Genomic DNA, 18,188 nt, shown 5'->3' with positions numbered 1-18,188 from the left:
ATTTGTATTACCTAGTGAGAGACCAAGATTGGGGAGGAGGCAGTAAACTTTTAAATATCTTCCTTTCTTTGTAATTATAGGCTACTGGTACCAACTCTTGTTTTTTGTTTTTGTTTTTAAAGATTTTATTTTATTTATTTGAGAGAGAGAGGGCAGAAGCAGGGGGGAGGAGCAGAGGGAGAAGAAGAAGCAGACTCCCTGGTGAGCAGGGAGCCCAATGTGGGGCTTGATCCCAGGACCCTGAGATCATGACCTGAGCTGGAGGCAGACGCTTAACCAACTGAGCCACCCAGGCGCCCTGCAAGTCTTGTTTTTTTCTCTAGGACCTAGATTTCATTATATTTTTGCTGTTTCTAGTTGCTTTGTCTTTTGGCTTTCTTCCTGTTTAAAATTTTTTTCTCTTGGGGGTGAATTGTTAAGTAACCATCATGTGTGTTAAGCCTACTTGGTAATACATCAATGATTTAGGAAAGGATTGGTCTTAATTATCAAAATATTAGGTGTAGAATGTTAAGGAATGCATTTACATTTTAAATTTTCTTTAGGATATATTTAAAACTAAACTTTGCCAGGCACCTAGTTTTAATGGATATGTAATTTGTGTAGTTATCATTTAATTTGTGATTCTAATACATTTGAGACTGTGCTATATAAATCACTCCATGATTTACAACAGTTTAATCTCCTTAGGGAAATTGTTTGGCTTATGCTCTTTGTCTAGATATTTTTTCTTCACAGAATAAGGCAAAATTCAGCTGCAATTATCACAGATTTTGCATCAGTAGGGTCTGTGCAATGGGCTTATTTGTTTTTTAGCTTTTTGGGTGTGGAGATTTGGCAGTACGCATCTAAAAGCAATGATTATGTAAGATGTTTAGTGAAAGGGTGGGATTTGACTCTACCACTTCTGAGTTGTGCCCTCACGCAAGTTAGTGTTCTTTTCTAGGCTGTTTCCTAATCTATAGAATGGGGATAATAATAATGATACCAGTATCTAGGGTTGTTGGAAGGATTAAATGAGGTAGCACATGGAAAGAATTTTAACAGAGTGACTGTCAAAGCCTATGTCTGTCAACCTAAACTATTACTGTGTGGTAAAAAATTCATCTCTAGGAGTTCTTTGAGTTTGGGGATGAATACTTGCTTTGTTCAATATTGTTTAATATGAAAATAGAAGATTTTATTTATGTCTTTTATGTATAAGCTAATAACTATTATGTTCTTTAGCCTTTCATTATAATTATTTTCTAAATTATATTTAGTACCATGTTTATCTGGATAAAACAGTAGGGATATGGGAAGCTGTGTCCCAACTAATCCAGGACTCCGCAGAGAAAATAATCATAGTTAGAAATAAGACATAGCCCCATATTTTCAGCACAGGAAGCAAGTGTATGAGCTCATTTAATTATTGACTTTGTAATATTATAGAAGCTATCAAGTAAATAAAGGGACAGTGGTTTGTCTTTTTCTATATCGGGCTTCCACTTTATTTTTACTGATTGTCTCTTAAATGTGCATCAACAGCTTGGTTTCCTGTACCTCTTTCATAACAGAATGATAAGCACTTGGTTGAATTGTCAAATTGCAGTGGTTTATTGTATCTTTCTTTGTTTCTAGGATGATTGAGGAAAGTGGGAACAAGCGGAAGACCATGGCGGAGAAGAGGCAGCTGTTCATAGAAATGCGTGAGTCCTGAGTGCTTCTGGATTCCTTGTCTGTATGTGTGGGGATGCCTTTTTTTTTTCCCTGATGAAGTCACAGCTTTAAGCATTAGCACGTTCCTTTTTTTTTTTTTTTAAGATTTGTTTATTTTAGAAAGAGGCAGAAAGAGAGAGTGTGAGTGGGCCGAGGGGCAGAGAGAGAGGGGCAGGGAGAGAATCTCAAGCAGACTCCCTGCTGAGCACAAAGCCTAACCCGGGGCTCCATCTCATGACCCTGAGATCATGACCGAGGCTGAAGACAAGAGTTGGATGCTTAATCGACTGAGCCACCCAGGTGCCTCACGAATTAGCATGTCCGAATCTTAGGCGGGGAAGAAAGGGAGTTAAAGAATCATGGAGTTGAAGGACCTCAAGCCAGAGCATATATTATAATTGATTTGACTTGAATTGCTTTCTTCAGCAAGATCATTAATACTAAGGCAGAAATGTTACCTAGGATATCTGTGAGTTTAATATTTATTTTTAAGTAGTCTCTACAACCAATGTGGGGCTCAAATTCACAGTCCCGAGATCAAGAGTCGCCTGCTCTGCCGACTCAGCCAGTCAGGTGCCCCAAGGCGCACCAGTCAGTTTAGATCTCTTGCTGTAACTCCCTTGTTACCATGAGCTTGCAGGTGGTGAGAAATAATTAATACATTGTATAAGTTACTTTTTACTAGATACAGATTCTAAGGTGTAGAGGGCCACGTGTTAGGACAACACTTAGAGATATAGGAATAATTAAAAGCACAAATGTAGGGTCACCTGAGTGGCTCAGTCATTAAGCGTCTGCCTTCGGCTCAGGTCATGATCCCAAGGTCCTGGGATCAAGCCCCGCATCGGGCTCCCTGCTCAGCGGGAAGCCTGCTTCTCCCTCTCCCACTCCCCCTGCTTGTGTTCCCTCTCTCGCTGTATCTCTCTCTGTCAAATAAATAAATAAAAAATCTTAAAAAAATAAAAGCACAAATGTATATAGCCTTGGTATATTACTTTATGATACAGTTTTAAATCTTCTGTTAAAAAATTATAGTCTTCTGTGAAACTCGAACAAAGAGAAAGATGGCTGAGAGGAGTGGAGTAGTTCCCAGTATTTGTGTGATTATTTTGGTCTGTGATTTTTTATCTATGTGACTTTGACCAGTGCACTCACACTTGGTGGACCACAAATTCCTTTGCCATGAAATAGGGTTATTGGTCTGTATCAGTCATTATGATATCTTTTAAAAAAGCATTATACTCTTTTTAAAAAGTCGGATCTTACAAGAACCTTCAACATGAGAGTGTCATAAAATTGGTACTGCTTGGTTGAAGAGGGGAGGCAGGAGCCCTGCCTGAGATAGCCCCTGAGGTACTTGTAGGGTGCTAGAATTCTTCATATCAGAGTAAAAATCAGCAGATAAAGTCTCAAAAAATCAGTAGATAGAGATCAAGGTATTTTAAATCTTTAGAGTCTTAGTAATGGGAGGCAGAGTTTGACTCAACTCAGATCTATGCTGTCCTGTCAAGCATAACCTAGATAAGTATTTGTTGAAGATGTCAGAGGAAATTTTTGGCATTGGGTGTGTAGTCAGTCTGGATGATCTTTCAGGAGTTTTGTAGTTCTGAGTCTCTGATTGCTAGTCATCCAAGCCAGAAACCTTGCAGTCCCTTCCCTCTACCTCACCTTCCACCTCCAAAGAAATCACAAAATGCAGCTGAGTTTTACCTCATAAGGGAGTCTTGGATGGTCTGTTCCTCGTACCACAGTGGCTTTGAATCCAAGCTCTACCGTCAGACTGCCTGTGTTTGGATCTTGGCTGTATAACCTTAGGTGACTTGACTTAATCTCTGTGCCACAGTTTCCTTGTCCATAAAATGGGAATAGTATCTACTTCATAGAATGATTGTGAAGATTAAATGGGATAATGTCACTTAGGCACTTAGCACAGTGCTGGACCCCTACCTACCCAGTAGGTATTTAATGTGGTTAGTTTTGTTTAATATTTTATCATTGTTACTTTTCTGAACTAAAGCAATCTGTTTTTGGATCCCTCCTTCCACGGTCAACCCTTTCAAATCTGTGATCGGTGATGCTGTATGCAGTGAACTGTATAAATCGGTTACTTCCTTCTTAAATCCCTTCAGTTGCTCTTCGTCACTCTCCCAGGAAAGCCTGAGCTCCTAGGCATGCCAGGCAAGCCCTCCTGCAGGCAAGCCCTCCTGGTCTCTTTTATCCTCAGTTCTCAGGTTGCCAGTTCCCATCACCCGCCATGTGTGTCATTTCCCAGCAGTACTGAATGGGCTTTGCTCCTGCAGTTGGGCCCACCTTCATCTGCCTTGTGCCCGCTCACCGTTAAGGCTCAGCATAGGGGTCATCTTTTCATTAATTTTTTAACACATTTATTGAAGATCTATTATGTTCCAGGCACTGTTCTAGGTGCTAGGGTTAAGGGGAGAACAGAACATAGTCCCTAACTTCTCGCATATTGCTTACATTTTGGTGAGGAAACAGACAAAATAAGGAAACCAAGTAGATAAACAATAAATCCTGATACTAAGAAGTGCGTGGGGTGCCTTCAGTAAGTAAACATGAGCATGCAAGGGAGCACAACTGGGGTGGATCTTTGGAGTAGAAACTGGGTTTTCTGTGAAGATTTGGGTTTGCTGCTTAGTGAATGTCATCATTCTGACACAGAGAGCTCAAACAAATGGCCTTTCTCTGTAACAGACTCAAGGATATGGACTGTCTTGGAGATGTTTGGTGAGTATGGCTTCTTGTCTCCCCTCTTTCTTCATGGGAAGAATTGCATTGCTGATAGTGGTGTCTGCTGCTAAAAGCCATGCTCTCTCCTTTCCAACATCCCCCCAGATCTCCAGCATTATTACCTTCAATGGATGTAAAAATCATCTTTTGTCAGCCTTATCATAGGGTTCTACCATCTAGGTTTTGGGTTGATTTTATGGCAATTTTGAATCCACTGATGTTTCGGTTTGGATCTTGGCTGTATAACCTTAGGTGACTTGACTTAATTTCTGTGCCACAGTGGGTAATTGATAGATTTTTACTTATTGTAGGTCTATCCATCATTTTTTTTTTTTTAAAGACTTCACTTTTTTAGAGCAGTTTTAGGTTCACAGTAAAACTAAGAGGCAGGTACAGCAAGTTCCCATAGCACACATGCACAACTTCCCCCACTAACAACACCCCCCACCAGAGGGTACATTTGCCACAGCTGATGGGCCTGTGTTGATAAATCGTAACACCCAAAGTTTGTAGTTTACATGAGGGTTCATTCTTGATGTTGTACATTCTTTGGGACTGTTTTTTTTTTTTTAATATTCTTTTTTTTTTTTTTAAAGATCTTACCTATTTATTTGAGAGAGAGAGAATGAGAGAGAGGAGGGTCAGAGGGAGAGGCAGACTCCCTGCCGAGCAGGGAGCCCGATGCGGGACTCGATCCCGGCACTCCAGGATCATGACCTGAGCCGAAGGCAGTCGCTCAACCAACTGAGCCACCCAGGCGCCCTCTTTGGGACTGTTTTTTTTAGGAAGTGGAAACAAAAGTTTATTGAAGATATAGAGAGAGATACAGACAGACCACCCAGGAGACTCAGAAAGGAAAGGAGAATGAGTCTCATCTTTGTTCAGGGCCTGGGGGTTTTTACTAATGGTTGTGCTCGGGTGCACATGTCCTCTCAGGCATCCAGGAACTGGTCAGAATGAGGTCAAGGTCCAGGTGTTGATCTTAGGTCAATTATTCCTTGAAGCCAGGGGTCTTGGTGTTGAAATGTCTAGTGTTGGTGGTCTAGAACACACATATGATAGCTTCATCCAGTCATCCTTCCAGAAAGTGGTCGCTTTTCTGTTCAGAGTTGCTGCTCTTCTTTTCTTTGATTTCCTGTTGAGTTTGTAGGTGTTCAGAATGGTTTGATCATTATCTAGCTGAATTCCTGGGACCAGAGGAAATTTAGGTCTCCTACTCCTCTGCCATCTTGCTCCTCCCCTGGGACTGTATTATTTTTAAAGAAAAATGGTTTTGACTACTATTTTTGCAACTTTTTTTTTTTTTTTAGGATTTTATTTATTTATTTGAGAGAGAGAGAATGAGCCAGAGGGAGGGGCAGAGGGAGAGGGACAAGCAGACTCCCTGCTGAGCACGGAGCCTGATGCAGGGCTCGATCCCAGAACCCTGAGATCATGACCGGAGCCAAAATCAAGAGTTGGACGCTCAACTGACTGAGCCATCCAGGCGCCCTCTCAGATATATTGAAGAATAGGGAGGATAGCAGTCATCCTTGCCTTGTTTTTGACTTGATAGAAGTAATATTTCACTATTAAAATGACATTTGTTGTAGGTTTTGTGTTGTTTATCAAGTTAGGGAACTACTTCTGGGTTCTAATTTACCAAGAGTTATTACTCTTATTTTCTTTAAATCATGAATGAGTATTGAATTTTATCAGATGTTTTCTGTTTCTCTTGAGATGAATATATTTCTCCTTTACTCTGTAAATATAGTGCTAGGGCTGACAATCTTTTCCTTAAGGGTCAGACAGTAAATATTTTAGGATTTGCAGGCTATATGATGAGTTCTCTGTCACAGTGACTCAACTTTGCTGTATAACATGAAAACAGTCATAATAATTTAATAATTTAGTTAGGTTGTATTTTTTCATGTTGTGTGACCTTTACTATTATTCCTTTCTATAATATTCTTTTTTTTTAAAGATTTTTTATTTATTTATTTGAGAGAGAATGAGAGAGAGCACATGAGAGGGGGGAGGGTCAGAGGGAGAAGCAGACTCCCTGCCGAGCAGAGAGCCCGATGCGGGACTCGATCCAGGGACTCCAGGATCATGACCTGAGCCGAAGGCAGTCGCTTAACCAACTGAGCCACCCAGGCGCCCTCCTTTCTATAATATTCTTAAGCCTTTCTGTTTTTAGACAGTATCTTTAAATGCCCTACTATTCTTTCTATGCTTAGTATTTTCTCTTATAGACTCTAAGTGCCATGAGAATAAGGATCACATCTATTTATGTTGGTAGCCCCAGTAGCTTGATAAATGTTTATTGAAAGAAGAGTGGAATAAATTACATACAAGTAATTTGGTAGCTTATGATTCTTACATGGTATAAAATTACTAAGAAAAATGAAAGGTGGTAGTTAGAACAGTAGTTCTTAACTCTGGTGCTAAAGTATAGGTGAATCTACAAAATGCTCGATGCCAGGCCTCCCGGCTCAGAGATTCTGATTTTATTTGTCCTTTTCCAAAATTTTGTCAGTTTTATCGGTCTTTTGAAGGAACTTTGGCTTTGTTGATCCTCTCCAAGTGTCTTTGTTTCTGCCTCATTATTTTGTGCTATTGTGTTTATTACTTTCTTCTTTTCACTTCAGGCGATTCTCTTGTTCTTTTTCCAACTTCTTATGTTGGGTAACTCGAGCCATTTATTTTCAGACTTTTTTCCTCTCTTATGTAAGCACTTAAGAACTTCTTTCCTGTGATTTTCTATTTTTGCATTCCATGTGTTCCGATAGATGCCATTTTCATGATCACTTCTCTGTGGTTTCTAACTTCTCTTAGGAATAATTAGAAGTACCCTTTTAAATTTGCAAATAAATGACTTTTAATTAAAAAAATATTTAGCTTAATTGGGATGTGGGTCAGGGAATGAAGGCTGTTGTAGAATCTTTGAATTTGGTTATATTTTTTGTTATATGTTTTTGTAAATATTCCATGTGTGCTTGAAAATAATGTGTATGATTTCTTCATTATTTAGATTTAACTTGTTACATGTTTTATTCAGACCTTTTTTGTCCTTACTGATTTGACCACTTAATTACTGAAAGTTGTAAAAAATCTCTGCTTTGATCATGGACTTTAATTTTTTACCCCTTAGTTCTGACAGTGATTTGAAGCTTTTGTTCTTAGATGCACATGTATTAAAATATTACATCTACCTAGGAAATTGAATATTTTGTCATTATGTAGGTATACTCTTTTTCTAGTGATGCTTTTTGCTGTAAAGTTTATTTTGTTGTTATTAATATAGCTGTACCAGTTTTCTTTTGGTTAGTATGCCTTGTACAGTATCTTTTCATTCTTTTAAAAAACTTTCCGTATCCTTATGTTTTTTTTTTAAGATTCATTTATTTATTTTGGTGTGGGGGGGTGGAGGGGGAGAGGGAGAGAGAGAATCCTAAGCAGACTTCACACTGGGCATGGAGCCCAACATGGGGCTTGATCCCATGACCCTGAGATCATGACCTGAGCCAAAATCAAGAGTCAGATGCTTAAGTGACTGAGCCACCCAGGTGCCCCTGTATCTTTATGTTTTTTTTTTTTTTTTAAAGATTTTATTTATTTAAAAAAAAATTTTTTTTTTAAGATTTTATTATTTATTTGAGAGAGAGAGAGGGATAGATCACAAGCAGGGGGAGCAGCAGAGAGAGAGGGAGAAGCAGGCTCCCCGCCGAGCAGGGAGCCCGATGCGGGGCTCGATCCCAGGACCCTGGGATCATGACCCGAGCCGAAGGCAGACGCTTAACCAACTGAGCCACCCAGGCGCCCCAAGATTTTATTTATTTATTTGACAGAGAGAGACACAGTGAGAGAGGGAACACAAGCAGGGAGAGTGGGAGAGGGAGAAGCAGGCTTCCCGCTGGGCAGGGAGCCCGATGCAGGGCTCGATCCCAGGACCCTGGGATCATGACCTGAGCCGAAGGCAGACGCCTAACGACTGAGCCCCCCAGGCGCCCCTGTATCTTTATGTTTTATGTGTATGTCCTGTAAGCAGTGTAAGCTAGATTATTTAACAACAACTATTGTGACCGACAGTCTTTGCTTTTTCACTGAAGAATTTATCCTGTTTAATATTTTTTTTTATGAATACAGATATATTTCACTTTTTCTTCCATCTTGTTTTGTGCTTAAACTGTGTCCTTTCTCTGTTGTTTTTTCTTCCTTTCTTGCCTTCCTTAGATGAATTGAGCTTCTTCCTTCCATTCCACTTTTCTGTCTTCTTGGTGGTGGGTTGTATATTCTTTTTCTATTCTTTTTATGGCTACCCTAAAAGTTCTAACATCAATTAAAATGAAGTCCAGAGCTTATCAATATTTATAACTTTATTTGAAGCAATACGGGATTATTAGACAGTTTTAGAGCACCTCCTTCATGAAATATATGCTATTTTTAGTATTACCTTTTTTAACATGACAAATTAGACTTTATAATTCTTTTGTATGGTCAGTTTTTCTTTTGTCTAATTTACTTGATTACCACTTTCTTTGTTTGCTTTAAAAATTTAAGTCTAAATCTAGGTGGAGCCAGTCATGTGTCCCTAACATTTCCTTTTGTGGGATTTTTTTTTCTTCTGTTTCTAGTTCACCCACTGACAGAGTCACCATTCTGTGGTCTGTACCTTCCTCTCTGTTGGGACCTCTGGCTTCATCTCTGATCCCCAGGGTTTCTAATCATACTGCCAAGAAAAAACAAGGAAGTCATTTATGTTTATTTTTGTTACTTATTCAGACTCTTACTCTCTTGAAAAGTTTAGCTTATTAAAAATTGTTGTAGGGGCGCCTGGATGGCTCAGTCGTTAAGCGCCTGCCTTCGGCTCAGGTCGTGATCCCAGTGTCCTGGGATCGAGCCCCGCATCAGGCTCCCTGCTCTGCGGGAAGCCTGCTTCTCCCTCTCCCACTCCCCCTGCTTGTGCTCCCTCTCTCGCTGTATCTCTCTCTGTCAAATAAATAAATAAAAATCTTTATTAAAAAAAATGGTTGTAAGGGTTTCAGACAATTCAGAAATGTTACTATCCTTACATTTACTCGGTTTATTATCTCTTCTCCTCTTTCTCTTTCTCTTCTCTTCATCTCTTTAGTTAAATGCCTTTTTAACAAAATATACTTACTTCCTTACACCTTCTGTGGGTGTGCCGAGCACCTCTACCAAATCCCATGGCTCCCTAGAATGCAGTTTGGAATCCTGTGTTCTATCTGAAGAAGGCTACATGCATCAACATGTTTATACAGGGAAAGGAGTTGCTTTCCCCACTACTTTTATCATCTCCTTTTATTAGCTTTTCCAAAATTGTATAGTTTGTGTAATATTTTGACTTTACTTGGTATATTTTTGGGGGAAAGCAGGTCAGTCTTTTATACCAACAACACAGAACTTTGTAACTTTCAGTTATTTATTCATTCAATAAATACTTCAGGTGCTAGTTTTATTATGTCCTATTGAGCATATAGTAGCAAACAACACAACAATAAAATGGTCTCTGCCTTCATGGAACTTATTTTCCTGAAAATGGAAATAAGGAATGATAGGGCAGTTGGGGCCATGATTGGGGAAGCATGGGGGGCCCAGGAAGGGGTCTGGGAGGAACAATGTCTAGGCTGAGTCAGTTCAGTGATGTGATGAAGAAAGGGCTGGAGTAGTAAGTAGCACTTACGAAGGCTCAGATGAGAGAGCTTGGCATGTTTGGGTAATTATATGTAGCCCGTACTCATTGGAGTTGGGTGTGAGGTAAATTTGAGAGTTGCATGAGCCAGACCTTGTAGCTGAGTGGGGTAGTGATGTGTTTTCCAAACCTAGCTTGATTATAGGACTCCCTGGAACGAAGATTCCAGGTTCCTGTCCAGGAGACTCTGATACAAGCTTCTGATAGAGGCAGATACAATAAAACCCTTCCATTTGGCTCTTTGCTTTTCTTGGGATCTGGTTATACTATAGAAGTTGATATCCTATTCTCATGAATGAGGAGAGTCATAATATGGAAAGAAGGGTTAATCCTTTCTCATCCTTTCGCTGTACCTCTTGGATACTCAGTATTTTTAGATTGTCTCCTGTCCGTCCAGGAGCTTCACTGGGCTCTTCACCTGTGGCTAGAGTTCTGCCTATGTGTTTAGTTAGGACCCTTTGTACCATTTCTTGATAAGCTTGAAATATACTGTATGACATTAGTATTAAAGTGACATTTCAGTGTATTTCTTATAAGGAAATATTCTCAAAATGAATGATAATAGAGTGAAGGGTCATCTTTTCTAGTTCACAGTATCCGAAGGGATAACATAATCATTTTAGTTTCTTCACTGGGGGCTTTCTGTTCTATTTTTTATGTGCCAAACTACCATATTTTCTGATCAGGAAATCAACACGACACTTACATAAGGGAAATTTTTTAAAAGTGAAGGCTATTCTTAGAGAAGTGTATGAGGATTTTCCTTATAGAAACCAGGAAAGATGACTGCTTCAGAAGAAGGTAAATGTATGAGAAAAATGACAAAGAGTAATACTTGATTCTTGAATAGCACCTAGAACTTCAGGGGCTGGAGCTTGTGGGGTTTCCCATTTTCCTCAACTAGTTCCCTTTGGGCTTGTGTGATATTTGCCCTATTTCATTCTTCATCTGAAGAGAGTGAGTTCTATACCATATGCACTGACGTTTTCCTGTCGTTACTTCTCCACTAGCAGACATGGCCCAATATATGTCCTGCAGTCTGACTAATCAGATTACTACTCTTTCTGTTTGGTTAGTTGGGGATGGGACTTCCCTTTCCCAGCTGCTTACCATTGATTTCCTAGTATTTCCCGTAGAAGTGGTATAGAAGGAAAGATTCACTGCGGTTATGAGTGTTCTCCATCAGGGTTTTTGTCAGGCTGGCAGACAGGATAAGGTCGGCAAAACTGCTGACATGGAGTGGTCACGTAGAAAGTGCGCCTAACCCTTCCTGAGCCCTTTTGTTTTCTCAGAAGAAGGCCTGGTTGACATGTGATATATGGCCCGTGCACACGCTGTGGAATAGTCACTTCCCAGCATCGAGAAATTCAGTGGTAAATCCCGTTGAACATCTGTTGTTTGTACTTTTTTCAGGTGCTCAGAATTTTGATGTCATACGACTATCAACTTATAGAACAGCTTGCAAATTACGATTTGTACAAAAACGATGCAACCGTAAGTCATTTCAGCTAATTTCTGTGATATCTGGATAGTGCACTCAGTAATAGAAAATAAAAGGTTTTAGTATCTTTTAGTCATATTGTAATGTTAATTGAATTGTTTTTGTCTTAAGTGTTTATTAAAATGTAAGCTTTGTCATGGAAAGAACTTGTCATTTACTCTGTGTGTCCCTCAAAATGTTTACAAAATTCAATAATGTAACTTGGTTTTGCGGCTGGCATAGTATTAATGTACTTTAAATGAGAGAATTGATTTCTTCTTCTCACCTGTTTTAAATAACTTTTATACAAAATTAATATGATAATCAGCTTCTGGAAGAAAAAAACAGTAATATGCTGATAGAGGTGTAATAAGTTAATTTTCTTGATTAAAATGAATACAACATGAATCAGCCTTTTCTATAAGTAATCACTGTGAGAATTGCTACTTATAAGTAAATAAAATATGTGTGTATGTGTGTGTGTATATATATATAGGTCTATATATATATACACAGACACATAAAATCTTTTTTCTCTTAATTTCCATGAAGATAAACTTATGTCAGAATTATTGTACTTTTCTCGTGTGTGTGTGTGTGTGTGTGTGTGTGTGTGTGTGTATTAATGAAGAACGGTTTTGTACAATGGAAAGAACATTGGCTTTAGAATTGGAAAAACCTGAGTTTTAGTCCTGGTTTTTGGCATTTACTATAAACATGTGATGTTGGGTAAGTCACTTTACATCTGAATACTTCTACCCTACTTTAAGTGTTATTTTCAGAAATCTTAGCATAAAATTCTCTCTAGAGAGTTTACCATGCCATCCTGACTGAAGTCTCTGGTTTCCTAAAGCATTGTTTTTCAAATTATGGGTTGTGACCCAATAATGGTTCATGAAATCATTTTGATGAGCTGTAGCCAGAATTTAAAACATGTAATAAAGAAAAAAAGAGAAAAAAAAATCAGAACACAAATTATGTGGTAAGTCTAAAAGTATTTTGTGAAACTTTTGTTTTTTATATATCTAGGAGTGTGTGTGTGTGTGTGTGTGTGTGTGTGTGTTGGTGTTGATTTAAATATATTTCTGTGGGTTGTAAAAAAGTTTAAAAACCACTGTCAGAGCAACAACCATTTTAATAATTCTTCCTGTAATTATTCTTGGGAAACAGTAGTCTATATGTGGAGGGTTCAGAGTCTGAAACCTGGCTACTGGCATTAGTAATGTACAGTAAAAGATGCATTGTTCTAGAACTTTTATTTTGTCACCTAGGATTCTTTAATCAGACTGAATTTTTTTTTTTTTTTGTGGATGTACAGTTTAGGCAGGAGTAAAATTTCAGTTTTGTCCACATGTATGTTCTATTGTCTCTATACTGTTTATTGAAAAATAACCACCCTTTTTTCTTCACTGCCCCAAAATCTTTCGTCATACTCATTAGGAGAAATATATAAGAATGTTCATAGCAGTTTCTATATATGAGAGGACCTGCTTTTGGACTCTTGTTGCCCACTGGTCTGTTTGTCTATCCTACCAATAACCACTACTGTAACTTTATAATAAGTCTTTTTTTTTTTTTTTTTAAGATTTATTCATTTATTTGAGACAGAGCAAGAGTGTGAGGGGGCTTGGGGCAGAGAGAGAGGGAGAGAGAGATAATCTCAGGCAGACTCTGTGCTAAGCAAGGAGCCCAACTCAGGGCTCAATTCCGACCCTGAGATCATGACCTGAGCCAATATCAAGAGTCAGACGCTTAACCAACTGAGCCACTCAGGTACCCTGCTTTATAATAAGTCTTAATATCAGATAGAGCAAGTCTTCCTACTTTGTTCTGTTTTTCTTTTTAAGATTGGGACATTTTTGGCCTTTTACATTTATTTTCATATACATTTTAGAATCTGATTATCAATTTCTACTAAAAGCAAATAAAATAAAACAAAGAACTCTGCTGGGATTTTTTCCATTTTTATTTCTTTTTTTTAAAGTATAATTTACATATAGTAAAATTTATCCTTTTAATGGAGAGCCCTGTGGCATTTTGTTGGGACTGCACTGAATCTATAGGTTAAGCTGGGGAGAATCACCATATTTCCAATTTCAGATTACCTCCTGTGAACATGGTATATCCCTCCATTTATTTAGGTCTTTAATTTCTGCCAATTATATTTATAGATTTTTTTTTTTTTGTAGAGATGTTGCACTTCCTTCATTGGATTTATTCCTAAATCTTTGATGATTTATGCTACTATTATAAATAGTATTTTAAAATTTCATTTTTGTTAGTAATAGAAATACAGTGACTTTTATATCTTGTATCTAGCAATCATTCTAGACTCAAATATCAATTTTAGTAATTTATCTGGAGAATCTGATTTTCTACGTGTAGAATTTTGTCATTTCTAAATAATGACAGTTAAATTTCGTCATTTCTGAAACTCACATGGTTTATTACTGCTTATTTATATTGGCTAGGACCCAAAGTACAATAGAAATGATGATAGTGGGCATTGCCTTTTTTTTGGTAAAGATTTATTTATTTATTTTAGAGAGAAAGAGCACGATTGTGTGAGCGTGCAGAAGGGCAGAGGGAGGGGGACAGGGAGAGAATCTGAAGCAGACTCCCCGCTGAGCACGGAGCCTGACATGGGTCTTGATCTCACAACCCTGAGATCTTGACCTGAGCTGAAATCAAGAATGGGATGCCTAACTGACTGAGCCACGCAGGCACCCCATTTCTTTTTTTTTTTTATTGTAGTTGATACACAATGTTACATTTGTTTCATGTATACAACATAGTGATTCTGTAACTCTTTGTTATGCCATGCTCACTGCAAGTGTATCTACCATCTGTCACCATACAATGCTGTATTGACTGTATTCCCTATGCTTTTCTTTTTATTCCCATGACTTATTCATTCCCTAACTAGAAGCCTGTATCTCTCATTCCCCTTCACCCATTTTGTCCATCTCCCTCCCTCGGGCAACCATCAGTTTGTTTTCTGTATTTATGGGCCTGTTTCAGGTTTTTTGTTCTTTTGTTTTTTTATATTCCACATATAAGTGAAATCATATGGTGTTTGTCTTTCTCTGACTTACTTCACTTAGTATAATGCCCTCTACATCCATCCATGTTGAAAATGGTAAAAATCTCATTATTTTTTATGCCTGAATAATATTCCATTCTGTATGTATACCACATCCTCTTTATTTATTCATCTATCGATGGACACTTACTTGGATGCTACCATATATTGGCTGATGTAAATAAATGTTGCAGTAAACAGAGGGGTGCATGTATCTTTTCGAATTAGCGTCTACGTTTTCTTTGGGCAAATACCCAATAGTGGAATTACTGGTTCATATGGTAGTTTTATTTTTAATTTTTTGAGGAACCTCCATACTGTTTTCCACAGTTACTGTACCAATTTACATTCGACAGTGGGCATTTCTTACCTCGTTCACAATATCAGAGGAAAGGCTTTCAACATTTTACTATTAAGTAATATGTTTGCTGCAGTTTTCTGTAAATACCCTTAATCAGATTAAGGACATTGCCTAGTACTGTGTTTCTTAATTTCTGAAGTGGTCTTTTTGACAATTTGTAACTTAATCTCATTTTGATCAGAGAGCATGGTTGATATGACTTGAATCCTCTGATATTTGCCAAGATTAGCTTTATGGCTCAGGATAAGGTCAATTTTCATACACATTGTTTGTGTTCTTGAAAACAGAGCATATTCTCTAATCACTGGGGGCGATATTTCATATAGTGCCCATTATGCCTCCTTTGCCAGTTGTAATGTTTGTCTACCTCTGCACTTAGGCTTTGTACCTTTGCTCTATCACTTACTAAGAGAAACGTGTTAATAGCTCCCACTAAGCTTGTGAATTTGTCTCTTTGATGTTTTGTTCAATTTGACAATATATATTTTTGAGGCTATTATAGGGGAGGCAAAACCTTACCTCTACCCTCTTAGGGTCTCTGGTTAGGCCTGAGAGTTAAATTGACATAAGACAGATTAGGAGAAGAGCACACAGATTTTTACATGTACCTGGAGCCCCCATAGGAAAATGAAGACCCGAAGGAAGGATGAGGCCTAAGTGCTGATATACTGGGGAAGAAGGAGTAGCACTTGTGGAAAAATAACTAAAATATATGGGGAGTCTCAAGGAAGATAAGGGTTATTTTAATAAAATCTGTGCAGATTTCTCTTGGCCTCAATTCACTGTCTCTGGGGATAAAAATCTTTCTTTCCCCTTGGAATAGGGAGGGCATCTTTCACTTGGGAGTTTATTTCCTGCTTTCCAGAAGAAAAAAGTTTAGCGTGACCTTCTTGGCACCTGCTGTTTTTCAAGTGTCACAATAGCTCAAAATAATCCTTACGCCAAAGTGGCGTATTTTGGGATCTTACTCTGCCACCCTGCACCATTCTGCTGGATGTAAATAAAAGTTTTTATACCTTTCTGATGAATTAAAACTTTTAAATTGTTGACAGTTCATTTTCTTTGTGTTTTAGTCCATCTTGTTGATATCTGGAACATGATTGAAGCCTTCCGAGACAATGGCCTTAATACACTGGACCATACCACTGAGATCAGTGTGTCCCGCCTCGAAACTGTCATCTCCTCTGTCTACTACCAGCTGAACAAGCGCCTTCCTTCTACTCACCAAATCAGCGTGGAGCAGTCCATCAGCCTCCTCCTCAACTTTATGATTGCTGCATATGACAGGCTAGTACCTTGCATGCTTACTTCATTTTAAGAATGTTTGTCCCTTAGTCATCCTTCTTCCAGATTGCCTTGCTGAGGGTTGTCAACTTAGAATCACAGTGAAAAGGGAAATTATTCCATCTAATTTCCTTCTAAAGACTGGTTAAATGCCAGAGTGACTCACCGTCCTAGGGCACGTCACATAGTAAGTGCTATAAAATTATGGAGAATCACAACACTGAGACATATTGTTTGATCAAATTATAGGTACCTGGAGAATCACAACACTGAGACATATTGTTTGATCAAATTATAGGTACCTTAGTGTAGCTGTTCTCTATCCAGAGAAGTATAGCTAAGTTGTGAATTTGATTATGGACTTTCTATTTGACCTTAAAGCTAACCTTTCTTTACTCTGTGTAATAGTAAATGCCCCTTGACTCTAGTCTTATTTTCTTCTCATTATGTTTAGGATACTATTTTAATTTTTTTCAGTGCAGAACATTGTCTTTACACCTTACAGCACTAGAAGAAAACTATTTAAGTGTACTTCAAATTAAAACAGAAGTGATTTGCTATATTTGTATTCATGGAGAATAAAGTTGGTGTTATAAAAAACAAAAAGAAATCATAAATGATGGAACCACAAAAGTTAATGTTTATATTCCAGGAACCAAGAGTTTAGATTTTTGATTTCTGATATATTGTTGATCATCTGGTTTGGATGCATTAATTCTTTCTGCTTCATTTTTTCTCTCCATAGACCTACTTTGAGTTCATACATTTGTAAAATGTTATTCATTATACTTTATAATATTGAAGACTCTGTGAATTAATGGTAAAAGTCTGCAGGTGTCAAAGCCAAGTCACAATGTAGGCTCTCACTAAATTCACATTTTTATAAGATGTTATCAAATTAGATATTCCATCTTTTAATAAAAAATGATTTTAGGAAATTTTTATTTTTATTTTTATTTTGTTTATTCTTTTAAAGATTTTATTTACTTATTTGAGAGAGAGAGATAGAAAGCATGAGCATCGGGAGAGAGGCAGAGGGAGAGGGAGAGGCAGACTCTCCATTGAGCAAGGAGCCTGATAATGGGGCTCGATCCCAGGACCCTGAGATCATGACCTGAGCTGAAGGCAGATGCTTAACCGACTGAGCCACCCAGGTGCCCCAGGAAATTTGAATTTTTAAAACAAAAGTACACATGAGACATAAGTCCCAGAATTTGAATGCCATTTTTTTTTTTTTAGTAATTTAGATTAGTGAATCCCTAAGGTTCATTTTATACTGTTCAGGGAATGACTCTTTTGATCCAAAGACCTTAGTAAAAATGGTTATTTCTGTGGTGAATAAGCAGCACATGACACCAATTCACTGAGTAAATCAATTCAGGGTTGCACAACACAAGTTAATTCAATAAACAATTTTTTTACAAAATCAGAAATAAAAGTCATCTTACTGTTTAAAAATGATAAGACAGAGATTATAAACTTTGCTTCCATAATCATGTCAAGTAAGTTAAATACTATGACTAAGGAAGGAAGGAGAAGGAAGAGCAAAAAGATAGCAAGAGACAACAGGAAGACCAAACTTAGGAGCAGAGGAGTCCTGGGACATAGTCACAGATAGCTGGACACATCCAGACAGAGACAAAGGAAAAGAATAAGCAAACAGTAAATCAAATGAAGACAGATCAGAAGAACAGCACACTAAAGAACTAGGAAAAACAAAAAAAGTTGAGTGAGTTAAGAAGAGGAAGGACAGTAGTATGTCAGTGGTGAATTTGGTAATTCTCACGTCATATCCTATTGAAAACCTTGGCCATGGGCATCAGAATCAATCCTCACATCA

At 38.0% G+C, this 18,188-nt stretch overlaps 1 protein-coding gene across 6 annotated transcripts in view; it reads left to right on the top strand.

Annotated features, from left to right (window-relative positions):
- Positions 1-18,188, top strand: part of DTNB (dystrobrevin beta) — a 256,526-nt gene that overhangs the window by 53,245 nt on the left and 185,093 nt on the right. For all 6 annotated transcript variants that reach the window (XM_032391613.1, XM_032391615.1, XM_032391616.1 and 3 more), the window contains 3 exons: positions 1,621-1,688; positions 11,555-11,635; positions 16,138-16,351. In XM_032391613.1, coding sequence (XP_032247504.1) covers positions 1,621-1,688; positions 11,555-11,635; positions 16,138-16,351 — 363 coding nt within the window. Of the gene's footprint in view, positions 1-1,620; positions 1,689-11,554; positions 11,636-16,137; positions 16,352-18,188 lie in introns of those variants that run through there.

Source organism: Phoca vitulina, unplaced genomic scaffold (genome assembly GCF_004348235.1).
Source record: "Phoca vitulina isolate PV1807 unplaced genomic scaffold, GSC_HSeal_1.0 scaffold63, whole genome shotgun sequence".
Lineage (NCBI taxonomy): Eukaryota > Metazoa > Chordata > Mammalia > Carnivora > Phocidae > Phoca > Phoca vitulina.
The sequence above is the reverse complement of the archived record's forward strand: the minus strand, read 5'-3'. Positions and strand labels throughout refer to the sequence as shown.